The 16,820-nt window shown below is 51.1% G+C and overlaps 1 protein-coding gene across 5 annotated transcripts in view; it reads right to left on the reverse strand.

The window, feature by feature from the left end:
• Positions 1–16,820, reverse strand: part of LOC139247857 (ankyrin repeat and SOCS box protein 9-like) — a 123,010-nt gene that overhangs the window by 44,089 nt on the left and 62,101 nt on the right. For all 5 annotated transcript variants that reach the window (XR_011590991.1, XR_011590992.1, XM_070871811.1 and 2 more), the window contains exon 5: positions 13,093–13,243. Coding sequence is in view for 3 of the 5 variants with exons in the window: in XM_070871811.1 (XP_070727912.1) it covers positions 13,093–13,243 (151 nt within the window). In the remaining 2 variants the exon portion in view is untranslated. The remainder of the gene's footprint in view (positions 1–13,092; positions 13,244–16,820) is intronic.

A 16,820-nucleotide genomic window follows, 5' to 3' on the forward strand; every position in this document is an offset into this window, starting at 1 on the left:
AGGGCCGGAACATCACGGGGGGGCTGTGTGTGTGCGGAAGTGTGTGTGGGGGTCTTGCTTACAGCTCGGCCCCACACACGACTGAAGCACCCCTCCCCCATTGCCTAGCCTGGGATAGCTGGAGCTACCTGGCTGAAGACTGATTAATCACCCAATTTAACATCGTTGGGAGTGTGTGCCTGGGTAGCTCCAGCTGCCCCAGGTGAAGACATCTTCTTCCCCCACCCGAAGACCATCTACAAAGACTGTTTTTTTTGCCATCTGGGGAGTGCACCCCAAGAAACACCCACCCATCGCTGTGAGGGGAGACCTGCCCTCGCAGCTTCCCTCTTTCCCAGCCCCCTATCTCTTTCTCTCTCTCTCTGTCTCTCCCTTCTCTCTCTGAGAGCTCCTTTCCTCCTAATTGGAAAAAAAAAAATTAAGACAACTGAGCAGAGGGAGCAAGGCCCCTCCCCAATTGTCAACTAGGGGAGAGGTGTGCTTTATTGAGAGCTCCTCTGCTCATACACTTTAAACGAGGCCAATTTAAGAACATTAAGGCCTATGACTTTGGGGTGTGTGTAGCCCTTAAAGGGACCCCGTGATGGCGACCCCATCCACGCCGGTGGCAGGGCCAGCAAAGACATATGCGCAGGTGGCGTCCACATCCATTGTGGCTCCTGCGCCTCCTGCTGCCCTGCCACTTTTCAGACTAATAACAAAGAAACACGGGGTCGAGAGCTACACTCACCCCACAATAAGCATTGAGGAGTGCGTGCGGGTGATGGCTGGGGTAGTCGGCCCCTTGGCCATTGTCGCATCCTCCAAGATGTCTGGGAAGGCTGTATTCTTCCTGGGGTCGGAGCGGGCGGTGTCCCTGGCCCTTGAAAAGGGGCTCACGGTGGGCGGGACGTTCCTTCCGGTGGACCCTCTCGAGGCCACCGCGCAGAGGGTCATCCTTTCAAACGTCCCGCCCTTTGTTCCCGCTGAGTACCTCCTCCCTCACCTACACCAACTGGGGGAGGTAAGGTCGGGGATCAACCCCATACCGCTCGGCCTCAGGGAGAGCAGCCTGCGCCACGTGTTCTCCTTCCGCCGCCAGCTCTTTGTCCGGCTGGCGCGGGAGGAGACGACAGAGGGTAGTTTTAATGTGGTGCACGAGGGGACTGCCTACCGCGTCTTCTGGACGTCGGACGGCGTGCGGTGCCATGCCTGTAGGGAGGTGGGGCATGTTCGCAAGAACTGCCCTGCCTCCAAGGCCGCCAAACCACCGAGGGGCTACCACAGAAACTACCGCAGAGGGGCTCGGGCGCGGGCAAGATAAGAAAAAGGGGGTGGTGGAGCGGGAGGCCTCGGCAGACATGGAGGTCTGCATCCGCGCACCCCCAGGAACAAAATGAGGCGCCACTCCAATGAGGCGGAGGGGGAACATCCCTCCGCGGAGGAGTCAGTGCCCGCCGCGTGTCCCGCGTCCACCACCAGCGCCCCCAAACTGCGCCGTAGGCAAGAGGAATCTGTCTCCGGGGAGGGTGGGGCAGTCGAGGCTGCCCAGCCTCTGCCTCCCGGGGTTGGCGGGGAAGATCTGCCTGTCGCGGGGGGCATGGGGCCAGCGGAGGAATGCGTAGCCGCCGGGTCGAGCGTCCCGGGGACTGAGGCGGGCGGGGCCGAAAAGGCCGAACCTGAGCCCGCCCAGCCAATATCCAACTTCCCCCGAGATTTGCTTGACTCGGCAGAAAATGAAAATTTAAAATTTTTTTAATATACATCCACATGCTGGGCCGGGGGGTGGCGGCGGGGAGGGGGAAGAACACCAACCCTCGCCCCCTACTTTGGAGCTGGGGGACTGGGTAGACCTGGGGATTTCCTAAACCAGGTCTTTCCGAGTTCCCCGGTTCCTGGGGCGGAGGGGGAACCCCTTCCGCTGTTGCTTCCCGACCCAGCACCAATTTTAAAAGAGCCCAGTGGGGACTCCTCTGTCGACGATCCTGGGGGTGGGATCGGGGCGGAGCCAGGGCCGGATGGAGCAGCCGGGCCGTTTGCCGTACCTCGTGCGGTCGACGGGCCGACTGCTGGCGGCGACCTCCCGGAGGGGGACGGGGACTCGGTGTGGGACGAGGGAGAAGATCTCGAGTCCATCGCCAGTGAGGCGGTGGATCTGCTCGCGTCCGCCGCTGAGACCCTCCTCATTCCTGCAAAGGAACTCTGGGATTTTTTGGTCCAGAGGCAGGGTCGCCGCAACCGAACCCATCTGGCCCTGGAAAGATGGTCCGAGCCGGGGCTGCTCATCGCGTCGGTCCGCGCCGCCGCTAAAACCATGGCCGCGGGCGGGCCCTTATCAAAGGCGCAAGGCCTTGAGCTGCGGCGGCTCAAAGGGTTCGTCGCTGGGCTGCTGAAGGAGTGGAGGTCAACAAACGACTCCACTCCCCCCCCACAATAAGTTAGGTAGAGGTTTCACTATGCTTTTGTCATGCAGAGAGGCACGCCGTAGATTTAACAATTTTTCGCTCCTGCGGGAGGGGAAATATGCGGTGTGCTTCCTGCAAGAAACCCACACCGTTCCGGGAGACGAAGCCACGTGGCTCCTGGAATGGCAAGGAGAGGTCCGCATGAGCCACCTCACCGCCACTTCTAGTGGGGTGGCCATCTTGTTGGCCCCGCATTTTCAGCCGGAGATCTTGGGGGTCGAGGAGCCCGTGCCAGGCCGCTTGCTGCACATCACGGTTCGCCTGGGGGACGTGCCGCTCCATCTCGTGAACGTGTACGCCCCTCAGCCCGGCCCGCAGCAAGCGCGCTTCTTCGAAGAAGTGTCCGCTCTTCTTGGCTCCGTCGACGTCGGCGACTGCATTGTCCTCGGGGGGGATTTTAACTGCACCCTCGAGGCGAGGGACCGCTCCGGTGCCCCGCAGAGCATGACGGCGATCGAGAAGTTGAGGGACGTCTGGCGAAATCTCCACCCCGACTCCAGCGCCTTTACTTGGGTGAGGCCTGGAGTAGGAAGGTCCAGAGTCGACCGCCTTTACGTGTCTCGGGCGTACGTTTCCTGCGTCCCGGCGGCCTCCATGCGGCCGGTGCCGTGTTCGGACCACCACCTGGTGTGGGTGGAGCTCGCTTCGCTCCGCGCGAGGACGGGGTCCGCGTACTGGCATTTTAACAACCAGCTGCTGGAGGACGTGCGGTTCCAGGACTCGTTCCGTCATTTCTGGGCCGACTGGAGAAGGAAGCAGAGGGGCTTCCCCTCCTTGAGGCTATGGTGGGACGTGGGCAAGGCTCACGTCCGCGTCTTCTGTCAAGAGTACGCGAGGGGGTCGACCAAGAGGCGGGCGGCCAGGGTCGGGCGCCTAGAAAAAGAGGTGCTCGACCTGGAATCCCGTCTCGGTCAAGTCGTCGAGGATCCGGACCTGTGGACGGTGTATGAAGCAAAGAAGGCCGCGCTGAAGGACCTGCAGCTCGTCGGGTCCCGAGGCGCGTTCGTGAGGTCGCGGATCCGGTTCCTGCGGGATCTGGACCGCGGCTCCCCCTTCTTCTACTCGCTGGAAAAAAGACAGAGTGTCCATAAGCAGCTCTTGACGCTGCTGGCCGACGACGGCTGTCTCGTCTCAGATCCAGAGGGCGTCAACAACAGGGCCCGTGAATATTACGGGGCTCTGTTCTCTCCGGAGCCGTCCAGCGAGGAAACGCGTAGAGTTTTGTGGGAGGACCTGCCGAAGGTAGGCCTGCAGGGCACCGAAAATCTGGAAGCTCCGCTAAGCCTGGCGGAGCTGACCGGCGCCCTCGACCGGCTCTCGAGGGGAAAATCCCCGGGGCTGGACGGGCTGACCGTGGAGTGCCACAGGGCGTTCTGGGACGTCCTGGGGGGCGACTAAGCGCGGGTCCTGGGGGAAAGTCTGACGACCGGGGAGATGCCCCTCTCTTGGCGCAGGGCAGTCATCGTCCTGCTGCCTAAGAAGGGCGATCTCCGCCTCCTTAAGAACTGCCGCCCGGTCTCCCTCCTCAGCACGGACTACAAAATCTTCGCCAGGGCGATGTCTGCTCGCTTTGGCGCCGTGCTGGACCACATGATCCACCCCGACCAGTCGTACACGGTCCCGAGCCGGACAATAAACGATAACATACATCTGGTCCGGGACCTCATCCATCATTCCCAGGAGGCTGGTCTGTCAGTCGCCTTCCTATCTCTCAACCAAGAGAAGGCGTTCGACAGGGTGGTTCATGACTATCTGCTCGGAACTCTGCGCGCTTTCGGGTTCGGGACGCATTTCGTCGCCCGGATCCGACTTTTGTACGCCGTCGCGGAGTGTCTGATAAAGGTTAACGGGTCCTTGACGGCGCCCCTTCGCTTTGGGAGAGGGGTGCGCCAGGGATGCCCCATGTCCGGCCAGTTATATGCCATCTGCGTGGAGTCTTTCCTGCGCCTCCTGCGGACGAGGTTGATGGGACTGGCTCTGCAAGGGCCGGGCGTGGAGGTCGTCCTCTCGGCTTACGCCGATGACGTGCTCCTCGCGGTAGAGGATCCCGCTGACCTGCGGAGGATGTGTGGGTGCCAGATTTACTCGGCCGCATCCTCCGCCAGGATCAACTGGGAGAAATGTTCCGGACTCCTGGTGGGTCAGTGGTGGGTGGACTCCCTGCCAGAGGAGCTCAGGCCTTTTGCCTGGAGCACGACCCATCTCCTCTATCTGGGAGTCTACCTTAGCCCCGACGAGGAAGCCTGGCCGGCGAACTGGCAAGAGCTGGAGGCCAAGGTCGCCGCTCGCCTAGGGCGCTGGACAGGACTGCTCCGAGTGCTGTCCTACAGGGGTCGAGCACTGTTCATAAACCAGCTGGTGGCCGCCATGCTGTGGTACCGGCTGGTCACTTTGACCCCTCCCCCTGCGTTTGTCACCAAGATACAGAAGAAGCTGGTGGAGGGCTTGGGGAGGGCGGTCAGTCGTTGGTGTGCGTCAGCACCCAGCTTGCGACTTTCCGTCTTCAGACCCTGCAGAGATACCTTTACGTCGAGCCCCCTCCTAGGTGGCGTGCTCTGGCGACGTATTTCTTCCGCCAGCAGCACGGCCTCAACTACGACACGCAGCTCCTGTTTGTGAGCTCGGGGGGCGTCAGGACCACCTTCCAGGATCTGTCTGTCTTTTACAAGGAACTCATCAGGGTCTGGAACAAAGTCTCCACCAAGTGCAGCTCTCCACCAGCTGGAGTGGCGGCTGTCCTGCAGGAGCCGCTGCTCGGGAATCCTTACCTCCACGACCGAGGTTTTAGGTGGCGGTCGGACAAGAGGGCTGTGGCTGGTGAGGTGACCAGGGTCATGGACCTGCTCGATGGCGGAGGAGCGGGCTGGATGGCGCCAGACACGCTGGCGCAGCGCCTAAATTCGGCCGACGTCCGCCGCGCGGCTGATGCCATCGAGTCGCTAAAAACAGCTCTGGGCCCCGACTCCGTTAGGTGTGTCGAGGAGGCTCAAGCACGTGGGGAGATCCTGTCCGAACTGACCCCCGTCCGGACGGAATTCCTCATCAGCGCCAAACCCCGGAACCTCCCTCGGGGGCCGGCGCCTCACAACTTGAGCCGCCTCGAGGAAATCCCCTCCGTGCCTTTCAGTTCCGCGCGGAGGCGTTTCCTGTACGGGCTGCTCCTGCACACTCTCAACTTTGCCATCCTCGCCTGCCGTCCGGACATGCCATGACGTACCATCTTGCCATCTGGAGGAGACGGGGGTCCCCTATGGAGGGCACTCTACGCCGGAGTCCTCCCACTATTTATTGGGGACTTGGCCTGGAGGGTGGTGCATGGAGCAGTGCCATGCAATAAATTTTTAAGCCGGTTCACGGGCTCCCAGGCCGCCTGCAATTTCTGCGCTCTGGAAGAGTCCGTGTTCCATGTTTTTATTGAATGCACGAGGTTGCAGCCCCTGTTTTATTATTTAAAGGGGCCGCTCCTGAAATTCTGGCTGCACTTCAGTCCCACACTCCTGATCTTTGGGCACCCTGTGCGGAGGGGAGCGGGTAGGTCCGAGGGCCTCCTCGTAGGACTGCTCCTCAGCCGGTCCAGGCAGCGGGCGGTCGAGGGGGTCGTTCAGCCCGACTGCCTGCCTCTCTTCCGCGCGTACATCCGGGCCAGGGTGTCCTTGGAGATGGAGCACACGGTGTCCACCGGTACGCTCGAGGCCTTCCGCGAGAGGTGGGCACCGGAGGGACTGGAGTACATCGTCACCCCCGGCAACCAAATTTTAATTTGATTTTATGTTTTAAAGTTTAATTTGTTTTAATTGCCGGTATTTTTTAGTGTCCCCCTCCCCTTTTATAGGGGGCACTTGGAGGAAAAAAAATATATATGATTTTAGTGCCCAAAAAAAAAACTTTAAAAAAAAACAAAAACACAAAAAACCCCCCAAAAAACCCCCCCCAAAAAAAAGGGCCTTGAAAATGTTTGGTGTGCCCCCCAGACCGGGGGGACACGATTTAATGTTTTAGTTTCCTCCCAAAAAGAGTTCTGTGGACAAGCACTCCAAGGTCCCTTTGTTCATCTACACTATTAAGTGACTTACCTCTTAATGTGTATACCCTTTCCTTATTAGCCCTCCAAAAGTGCATCACCTCACACTTCTCTGAATTAAATTCCATTTGCCACTGCTCTGCCCACCTGACCAGTAGATTGATATCCTCCTGCAGTCCATGACTTTCCTCTTCATTATCAACCACACAGGTAATTTTAGTGTTGTCTGCAAACTTCTTAATCATACTCCCGATATTCAAATCTAAATCGTTGATATATACCACAAAAAGCAAGGGACCCAGTACTGAGCCCTGCGGAACCCCACTGGAAACATCCTTCCAGCCACAAAAACATCCATCAACCATTACCCATTGTTTCCTACCTCCAAGCCAATTTTGGATCCAACTTGCCACTTTGCCCTGGATCCCATGGGCTTTAACCTTCATGACCAGTCTACCATGTGGAACCTTATCAAAAGCCTTGCTAACGTCCGTATATAATACATCATACGCACTACCCTCATCGACCCTCTTGGTTACCTTCTCAAAAAATTCAATCAGGTTAGTCTATTTACAATATACATCAATGATTTAGATGAAGGAATTGAATATAATATCTCCAAGTTTGCAGGTGACACTAAGCTGGGTGCTGGTGTGAGCTGTGAGGAGGACGCTAAGAGACTGCAGGGTGACTTGGACAGGTTAGGTGAGTGGGCAAATGCATGGCAGATGCAGTATAATGCAGATAAATGTGAGGTTATCCACTTCGGTGGAAAAAACAGGAAGACAGAATATAATCTGAATGGTGACAGATTAGGAAAAGGGGAGCTGCAACGAGACCTGGGTGTCATGGTTCATCAGTCATTGAAAGTTGGCATGCAGGTACAGCAGGCGGTGAAGAAAGCAAAAGTTGGCCTTCATAACTAGGGGATTTGAGTATAGGAGCAGGGAGGTCTTACTGCAGTTGTACAGAGCCTTGGTGAGGCCACACCTGGGATAGTGTGTTCAGTTTTGGTCTCCTAATCTGAGGAAGGATGTTCTTGCTATTGAGGGAGTACAGTGAAGGTTCACCAGACTGATTTCCGGGATGGCAGGATTGACATATGAGGAGAGACTGCATCAACTGGATTTGTATCCACTGGAGTTTAGAAGAATGAGAGGGGATCTCATAAAAACATATAACATTCTGATAGGATTGGACAGGTTAGAGGCAGGAAGAATGTTCCCGTTGCTGGGGAGTTCCAGAACCAGGGGTCACAGTCTAAGAATAAGGGGTAAGCCATTTAGGACCGAGATGGGGAGAAACTTCTTCACTCAAAGAATTGTGAACCTGTGGAATTCTCTACTGCAGAAAGTTGTTGAGGCCAGTTCGTTTGATATATTCGTTTGATATATTCAAAAGGGAGTTAGATATGGCCCTTATGGCCAAAGGGATCAAGGGGTATGGAGAGAAAGCAGGAAAGGGGTACTGAGGTTGAATGATCTTATTGAATGGCGGTGCAGGCTCGAAGGGCTGAATGGCCTACTCCTGCACCTAATTTATATGTTTCTATGTCAAACACGATCTTACCTTAACAAATCCGTGCTGACTGTCCCTAATTAATCCTTGGCTATCCAAATGCAGATTTATACTGTCTTTCAGGATTTTTTCAAATAATTTTCCCACCACTGAGGTTAGGCTGTAATTACTCGGCCTATCTCTTTCTCTCTTCTTAAACAAGGGTACTACATTAGCAGTCCTCCAATCCTCCGGCACCATGCCCAGATCCAAAGAGGACTGGAAAATTATGGTCAAGGCCGTTGCTATTTCCTCTTTTACTTCGCTCAACAGCCTGGGATGCATTTCATCTGGGCCTGGGGACTTATCTACTTTCAAAGCTGCTAAACCCCTTAATACTTTTTCTCTCACTATATTTAGTTCATCCAGAATATCACATTCCTCCTCTATAGCAGTATCCGCATTGCCCCTTTCCTTTGTGAAAACCGATGCAAAATATTCGTTAAGAACCCTACCAACATCTTCCACCTCCACACGAAGATTAGCCTCATGGTCTCTAATAGGCCCTACCCTTTCTTTAGTTATCCTCTTAATCTTAATATATTTATAGAACATCTTAGGGTTTTCCTTAATTTTACTGGCCAAGAATTTCTCGTATTCTCTCTTAGCATTCCTAATATTCTTTTTAATTTTGCCTCTTAACTTTCTATATTCCTCTAAAGATTCTAAAGTATTTAGCCGTTGATATGTGACATAAGCGTCCTTTTTTTGATTAATCCTCCCCTGTAGGTCCCACATGTTTGGCCTGAGCCCTCCGGATCTCCTCCTTGAATGCCTCCCACTGTTCCGACACCGATTTATCTACAAGTAACTGTTTCCAGTCCACTGTGGCCAAATCACTCCTCAACTTAGCAAAATTAGCTTTTTCCCAATTCGGAACTTTTATTCCAGGCCCATTCATGTCTTTATCCATAACCAACTTGAACCTGACTGAATTATGGTCACTGGTACTCAAATGCTCCCCCACTAATACCCATTCCACCTGCCCAGCTTCATTCCCCAAAACTAAATTCAAGACCGGCCCCTCTCATGTTGGACTTGCTACATACTGACTCAAAAAGTTCTATTGAATGCATTTCAAGAATTCTGCACCCTCTATATCCTTCACACTAAATTTGTCCTAATCAATATTAGGATCGTTAAAATCTCCTACTATTACTGCCCTATGGTTTTTGGACTTCACAGCAATTTGCCTACATATTTGCTCCTCTATCTCCCTCCCACTGTTTGGGGGTCTATAATACACGCCCAGCAGTGTGATCGCCTCTTTGTTATTTTTCAATTCGACCCATATGGCCTCAGTTGATGATCCCTCTAAAATATCATCCCTCCTCAACGCTGTAATAGTTTCTTTAATCAATATCGCGACCCCCCACCCCCGCCACACTTTTTACCCCCCTCTCTATCTTGTCTAAAATTCCTGTAGCCAGGAATATTGATCTGCCAAACCTGCCCCTCTTTCAGCCATGTTTCTGTAATGGCTATAATGTCATACTCCCAAGTGTATACCTGTGCTCTTAGCTCATCCGCCTTATTCACTATACTCTTTGCATTAAAGTATATACCATTCAGCACAGGAAGACCTCCTTGCTTACTACACACTAAGCCTGTTTCCTGTCTTACAGATTCGCTTTCTAGATTCTTGCTATCCAACTTCTGCTTTATTTCCTTCCCTTTTGAATTCGTTCTCAGGTTCCCATCCCCCTGCCAAGCTAGTTTAAACTCTCCCCAACATCACTAGCAAAACTCCCCATGAGGATATTGGTCCCGGCGCTGTTGAGATGCAACCCGTCCGGTTTGTACAGGTCCCATCTCCCCCAGAAGTGGTCCCAATGCCTCAAGAATTTAAAGCCCTCCCTCCTACACCAATTTTCCAGCCACGTGTCCATCCTCTCTATCCTTCTATTCTTATACTCATTGGCACCGGTAGTAACCCGGAGATCACTACCTTTGAGGTCCTACCCTTTAATTTTCTTCCTAGCTCCCTAAATTCTTCCTGTAGGACCTCATCCCTCATTTTACCTATGTGGTTGGTCCCGATATGGACCATGACCTCTAGCTGTTTACCCTCCCCCCACCCAGGATGCCCTGCGTCCGCTCCGTGACATCCTTGACCCTGGCACCAGGGAGGCACAAAACCATTCGGGAGTCACGTCTACGACCGCAGAAAACGCCTGTCTGTTCCCCTAACTATAGAATCCCCTATCACTAGGGCTCTTTTATTCTTCGTCCCTCCGCCCTGTGCAGCTGTGCCTCCCGTGGTGCCTTGGAATTGGCTCTGGCTGTACTCCCCAGAGGCACCATCGTCATTACCGATACTCAGAATTGAATATTGGTTTGAAAGCAAGATGGACTCACGGGGGGACTTCTACACTACCTGCCGAGCACACTTACTACGTCTGGTGGTCACCCACTTCCCCTCCACCTGCATGCCTTTGAGCTGCGGGGTAACCACCTCCTAAAACGGGCTATCCACGTAGCTCTCAGCCTCGCGGATGCAAATTACTTTCAGAACACACATTTCCTTCTATGTGTCAGGAAGACGAAAGCGCTGTAACCGCTTCTGATTATTATGCACTACCTGGAGGAGAAAGTGCGTAGCTAAAGGCCCCATGGCCGGAGACTGAACTGACCTCACTCCCCCCGACCCCCACCCAGAGAGGCACTGTGGGAGGAACTCTGTGTCTGCAGAGTGTGTTTCACCAAGGAAGCAATTGGCCATCACTGAGAGATGCTTGATGAGAACCTGAAACAGTGGTCTACCTCCCACAGGGCCTTGTCAGTAGCAGTGAGGCTGACAACAGTCCTCAGTATCGATGGCTCTGGCTCCTCCCTCCAGCCAGGCACAGTCAGTCACGTCCAGTCAGTGAAGGTGCTGAGAGGATCTGCATTCCACATGGCATCTGACTTCACTAAATACATATTCCATGTGCAGCAAAGAGACAAGTCCCTCACTTTCCACAGGATTGCTGGCATCCCCGGGGTGCAGGGAGTTAGCAATGGGTCCCACAGGCCACTGAAGCTTCCACTTGAGGAACCTGTCACTTTCATAGACAGGAAGGGTTACTACTCGCTAAATGTGCTCATCATCCATAGCTAATCTTTGCATTCAAATAGAAAGTTAGTCCATAGGATAGCTATTACAGGAAGGAGGCATTGCTGGATCTAGTCCTGAGGAACGAAGTAGTGTCACAGTTGGAGAGCATCTTGGGAATAGTGATCATAGTATCATAATGTGTAGATTAGTTATGGATAAGGACAAGGAGCCTTAATAAAAATGCTTAAGTGGAGGAGGAATAATATCAGTGAATTGTGGAGTGACCGGGTCAACTGGAGTCAAAGACTGGCAGGCAGAAATGTAAAAAGGTAAATGGACTGTAAAGAGGAGATGGTTGAGGTACATTCCTACACGGCATCTAAAGCCAGAGTTCCCTGGGTGACAAAGGAGTTGGAGAGGAGGATGAAGCAGAAAACGTATGACAGATGTCAGCTTGATAATACAAGGGAGAATCAGGCTGAATATAAAAAGTATAGAGAGGTGAAAAAGCAAATCAGAGAGACAGAGACGTACAAGAATATATTGGTGGCTAATATAACAGGGAATCGAAAAATCTTCTATAGACATATTGACAGTAAAAGGGTTGTCAGGAGTGGTGGGACTGATTAGGGACCAACATGGAGAACTGTTGGTGGAGGCAGAAGGTACGGCTGAGGTAGTAAATGAGTATTTAGCATCGGTGTTCACCAGGGTATAGGACCTGGCCAAAGCTGTGGTAAACAAAGAGGTTGCGAGGTTACTGCAGGAGATAAACATAGATAAAGAGGAGGTACTGGAAAGGCTGGAGGTAATTAAAGTGGATGACTCCCCCGGTCCGGATGGGATTGAGGCCCATGGTCCGGATGGGATTGAGTCCCCGGTCCGGATGGGATTGAGTCCCTCGGTCCGGATGGGATTGAGTCCCTTGGTCCGGATGGGATACATCCTTGGTTGCTGAGGGAAGTAAGAGTAGAAATTGCAGAGGTGCTGGCCACAATCTTCTAATCCTCCTTAGATACAGCGGGGTGCCAGAGGACTGGAGGATCGCGAATGTTACACCCTTGTTCAACAAGGGGAGAAGGATTAACCTGGCTATCACAGGCCGGTCAGTTTAACATCTCTGGCGGGGAAGCTTTTAGAGACAATAATCCGCGAGGAAATTAACAGCCACTTGGACAAGCTTGGGCTCACAAAGGAGAGCCAGTATGGATTGGTTACGGGCAAATCGGGTTTGACTAACTTGATTGAGTTTTTTGATGAGGTAACAGAGAGGGTGGATGAGGGCAGTACTGTTGATGTTGTGTATATGGACTTTCAAAAGGCGTTTGATAACGTTACACATATTGGGCTTGTTATCAAAACTGAGGCCCATGGGATAAAAGGGACTGTAACAGCATGGTCCGATATTGGCCGAGGGACAGATAGAGAGTTGTGGTGAATGGTTGTTTCTTGGACCAGAATGTATATACGTATAGTAAATATAGAGAAACAGTTTCCAATCACTGAAGGATTGGTAACCAGAGGGCACAGATTGAAGGTGATTAGCTAAAGAACCAGAGGCAACATTAGGAAACACTTTTTTACACAACGAGTGGTGAGGATTTGGAACGCAATGCTTGATAGGGTGGGAGAGGCAGAGTCAATAGCAGCCTTCAAAAGGAAATTGGATAAACACTTGAAGGAAAAAAAATAGCATGGATATGGGAAACGAGCGGGGGGAGTGGGACTGACTGGATCACTCTTCCAAAGAGCCAGCGCAGACTCGATGGGCCAAATGGCCTCCTTCTGTGCTGTACCACTCCATGGTGCTATGAATTGCAGCTATTCCTTGTACTTTAAGTAGCTTTATTACTGTTATAGCAAGCTTTATTTCAATGAAAATAAATCAAATTGGTCGGCCCCGAGAAGCAGTTTCTCTGCACTGTTCGCAGTCTGAGGTTGGAGTACAAAGGAGTTCAGAAGTTAAATTACAAGTAATTCTCACAAAGGCTGTGGGGCCAATATACATTGCATACACAATAAGGATCACTTACCTCGCTTTGCTGCTTCGTGTATGGGTGAAGCCAATAAGCATTCTCCCTGGGGCTTGGCTCCATGCTGTAAGAGCAGCTTTACACAGGCTTCACTGCCACTGCAGCAGGCATTGTACAGCGGGGTGTTCCAGTCAATTGTAGCTATATTTACCTGGTGGAACAGAGGGTCGGTGCCCAGGTTTACATCACTATCTCAGTTTTAGTGTGACCATGGATAAAGGTTGCCTTAACATCACTGGGTGCTCATGCTTCAGTTTAAGAAAACAAATATATGACACAGGGTTATATGGGATAAACAGTACAGATACAGGCCATTCAGCCCAACCAGTCCATGCCAGCGTTTATGCTCCACTCGGGCCTCCTCCCTTCTTTCCTCATCTAACTCTTATCAGCATAACCCTCTATTCCCTTCTCCCTCATATGATTGTTTAGCCTCCCCTTAAATGTATAAGAACATAAGAAATAGGAGCAGGAGTAGGCCATATGGCCCCTCGAGCCTGCTCCGCCATTTAATACAATCATGGCTGATCTGATCATGGACTCAGCTCCACTTCCCTGCCCGCTCCCCATAACCCCTTATCCCCTTATCGGTTAAGAAACTGTCTATTTCTGTCTTAAATTTATTCAATGCCCCAGCTTCCACAGCTCTCTGAGGCAGCGAATTCCACAGATTTACAACCCTCAGAGAGAAGAAATTTCTCCTCATCTCGGTTTTAAATGGGCGGCCCCTTATTCTAAGATTATGCCCCCTAGTTCTAGTCGCCCCTATCAGTGGAAACATCCTCTCTGCATCCGCCTTGTCAAGCCCCCTCATAATCTTATGCGTTTCAATAAGATCACCTCTCATTTTTCTGAACTCCAATGAGTAGAGGCCCAACCTTTCCTCATAAGTCAAGCCCCTCATCCCCGGAATCAACCGAGTGAACCTTCTCTGAACTGCCTCCAAAGCAAGAATATCCTTTCGTAAATATGGAAACCAAAACTGCACGCAGTATTCCAGGTGTGGCCTCACCAATAACTTATATAGTTGTAGCAAGACTTCCCTGCTTTTATACTCCATCCCCTTTGCAATAAAGGCCAAGATACCATTGGCCTTCCTGATCACTTGCTGTACCCGCATACTAACCTTTTGTGTTTCATGCACAAGTATCCCCAGGTCCCGCTGTACTGCGGCACTTTGCAATCTTTCTCCATTTAAATAATAATTTGCACTTCGATTTTTTCTGCCAAAGTGCATGACCTCACACTTTCCAACATTATACTCCATCTGCCAAATTTTTGCCCACTCACTTAGCCTGACTATGTCCTTTTGTAGGTTTTTTGTGTCCTCCCATCTTTGTATCGTCAGCAAACTTGGCTATGTTATACTCAGTCCCTTCTTCCAAGCCGTTAATATAGATTGTAAATAGTTGGGGTCCCAGCACTGATCCCTGCAGCACCCCACTAGTTACTGGTTGCCAACCAGAGAATTAACCATTTATCCCTACTCTCTGTTTTCTGTTAGTTAGCCAATCCTCTATCCATGCTAATATATTACCCCCAACCCCATGAACTTTTATCTTGTGCAGTAACCTTTTATGTGGCACCATGTCAAATGCCTTCTGGAAATCCAAATACACCACATCCACTGGTTCCCCTTTATCCACCTTATTCGTTACATCCTCAAAGAACTCCAGCAAATTTGTCAAACATGACTAGTATCTATACTACTTGCATCAACCACTCCCTGTGGTAGTGAGTTCCACATTCTCACCACTCTTTAGGAAAAGAAGTTTCATGGAATCATAGAAATTTACAGCACAGAAGGAGGCCATTTCAGCCCATCGAGTCCGCGCCGGCCGACCAAGAGCTATCTAGCCTAATCCCACTTTCCAGCTCTAGATCCGTAGCCCTGTAGGTTACGGCACTTCAGGTACACATCCAAGTACTTTTTAAATGTGGTGAGGGTTTCTGCCTCTTCCACCCTTTCAGGCTGTGAGTTCCAGACCCCCACCACCATCTGGGTGAAGAAATTTCCCCTCAAGTTCTCTCTAAACCTCCCCCCAATTACTTTAAATCTATGCCTCCTGGTTGTTGACCCCTCTGCCAAGAGAATAGGTCCTTCCTATCCACTCTATCTAGGCCCTTCATAATTTTATACACCTCAATCATGTCTCCCCTTAGCCTCCTCTGTTCCAAAGAAAACAACCCCAGTCGATCCAATCTTTCCTCATAGCCAAAATTCTCCAGACCAGGCAACATTCTTGTAAATCTCCTCTGCACCCTTTCCAGTGCAATCACATTTTCGCTATAATTTGGTGACCAGAACTGCACGCAGTCCTCCAGCTGCGGCCTAATACAGTTCAAGCATAACCTCCCTGCTCTTGTATTCCATGCCTTGGCTAATAAAGGTAAGTGTTCCGTATGCCTTCTTAACCACCTTATCTACCTGGCCTGCTACCTTCAGGGATCTGTGGACCTGCACCCCAAGGTCCCTTTGTTCCTCTACACTTCTCAGTGTCCTACCATTTAATGTGTATTCCCTTTCCTTGTTAGCACTCCCCAAATGCATTTCTCCAGATTGAATTCCATTTGCCACTGTTCTGCCCACCTGACCAGTACATTGATATCTTCCTGCAGTCCGCATCTTTCTTCTTCATTATCAACCACACGGCCTATTTTAGTAACATCTGCAAACTTCTTAATCATACCCCCTACGTACAAATCTAAATCACTGATATATACCACAAAAAGCAAGGGACCCAGCACTGAGCCCTGTGGAACCCTACTGGATACAGCCTTGCAATCACAAAAACACCCATCAACCATTACCCTTTGCTTCCTGCCTCTGAGCCAATTTTGGATCCAACTTGTCACTTTGCTCTGGATCCCATGGGCTTTTACTTTTGTGACCAGCCTGCCGTGTGGGACCTTATCAAAAGCCTTTATCAAGAGATTTATCCTGTCCCTCAGAATGTTTTCCAAGAATTTTCCCACCAGCAAGATTAGGCTGTCTATCCCTTTCTCCCTTCTGAAACAAAGGTACTATATTCGCAGTCCTCCAGCACCACACCTGAAGCTAGAGAGGATTGGAATATGATGGTCAGAGCCTCTGCTATTTCCTCTTTTGTTTCTCTTAACAGCCTGGGATACATTTCATCCGGGCCTGGGGATTTATTCACTTTCAAAGCTGCTAAACCCCTTAATATTTCCTCTCTCACTATGTTTATTTCATGTAATATTTCATACTCCTCCTCCCTGATTGTAATGTCTGCATCGCCCCTCTCTTTTGTGAAAACAGATGCAAAGTATTCATTCAGAAACAAACCCACATCTTCCACCTCCACACACAGATTATCCTCATGGTCTCTAATAAGCCCTACTCTTTCTCTAGTTATCCTCTTGCTCTTAATGTATTTATAAAACATCTTTGGGTTTTCCTTGATTTTACTTGCCAACATTTTTTCATGCTCTCTCTTTACTTTCCTAATTTCCTTTTTAATTGCACCCCTGCACTTTCTATACCCCTCTCGAGTATCTGCAGTAGGGAGCCCTCGGTATCTGTCATAAGCCTTCCTTTTTTTCTTTTAGTGATGTTGATTGAGGGATAAATATTGGCCAGGACACCGGGGATAACTCCCCTGCTCTTCTTTGAAATAGTGCCGTGGGATCTTTTACATCCACCTGAGAGAGCAGACGGGGCCTCAGTTTAACGTCTCATCCGAAAAACTGCACCTCCGACAGTGTAG

This window comes from Pristiophorus japonicus, unplaced genomic scaffold (assembly GCF_044704955.1).
Source record: "Pristiophorus japonicus isolate sPriJap1 unplaced genomic scaffold, sPriJap1.hap1 HAP1_SCAFFOLD_286, whole genome shotgun sequence".
Classification (NCBI taxonomy): domain Eukaryota; kingdom Metazoa; phylum Chordata; class Chondrichthyes; family Pristiophoridae; genus Pristiophorus; species Pristiophorus japonicus.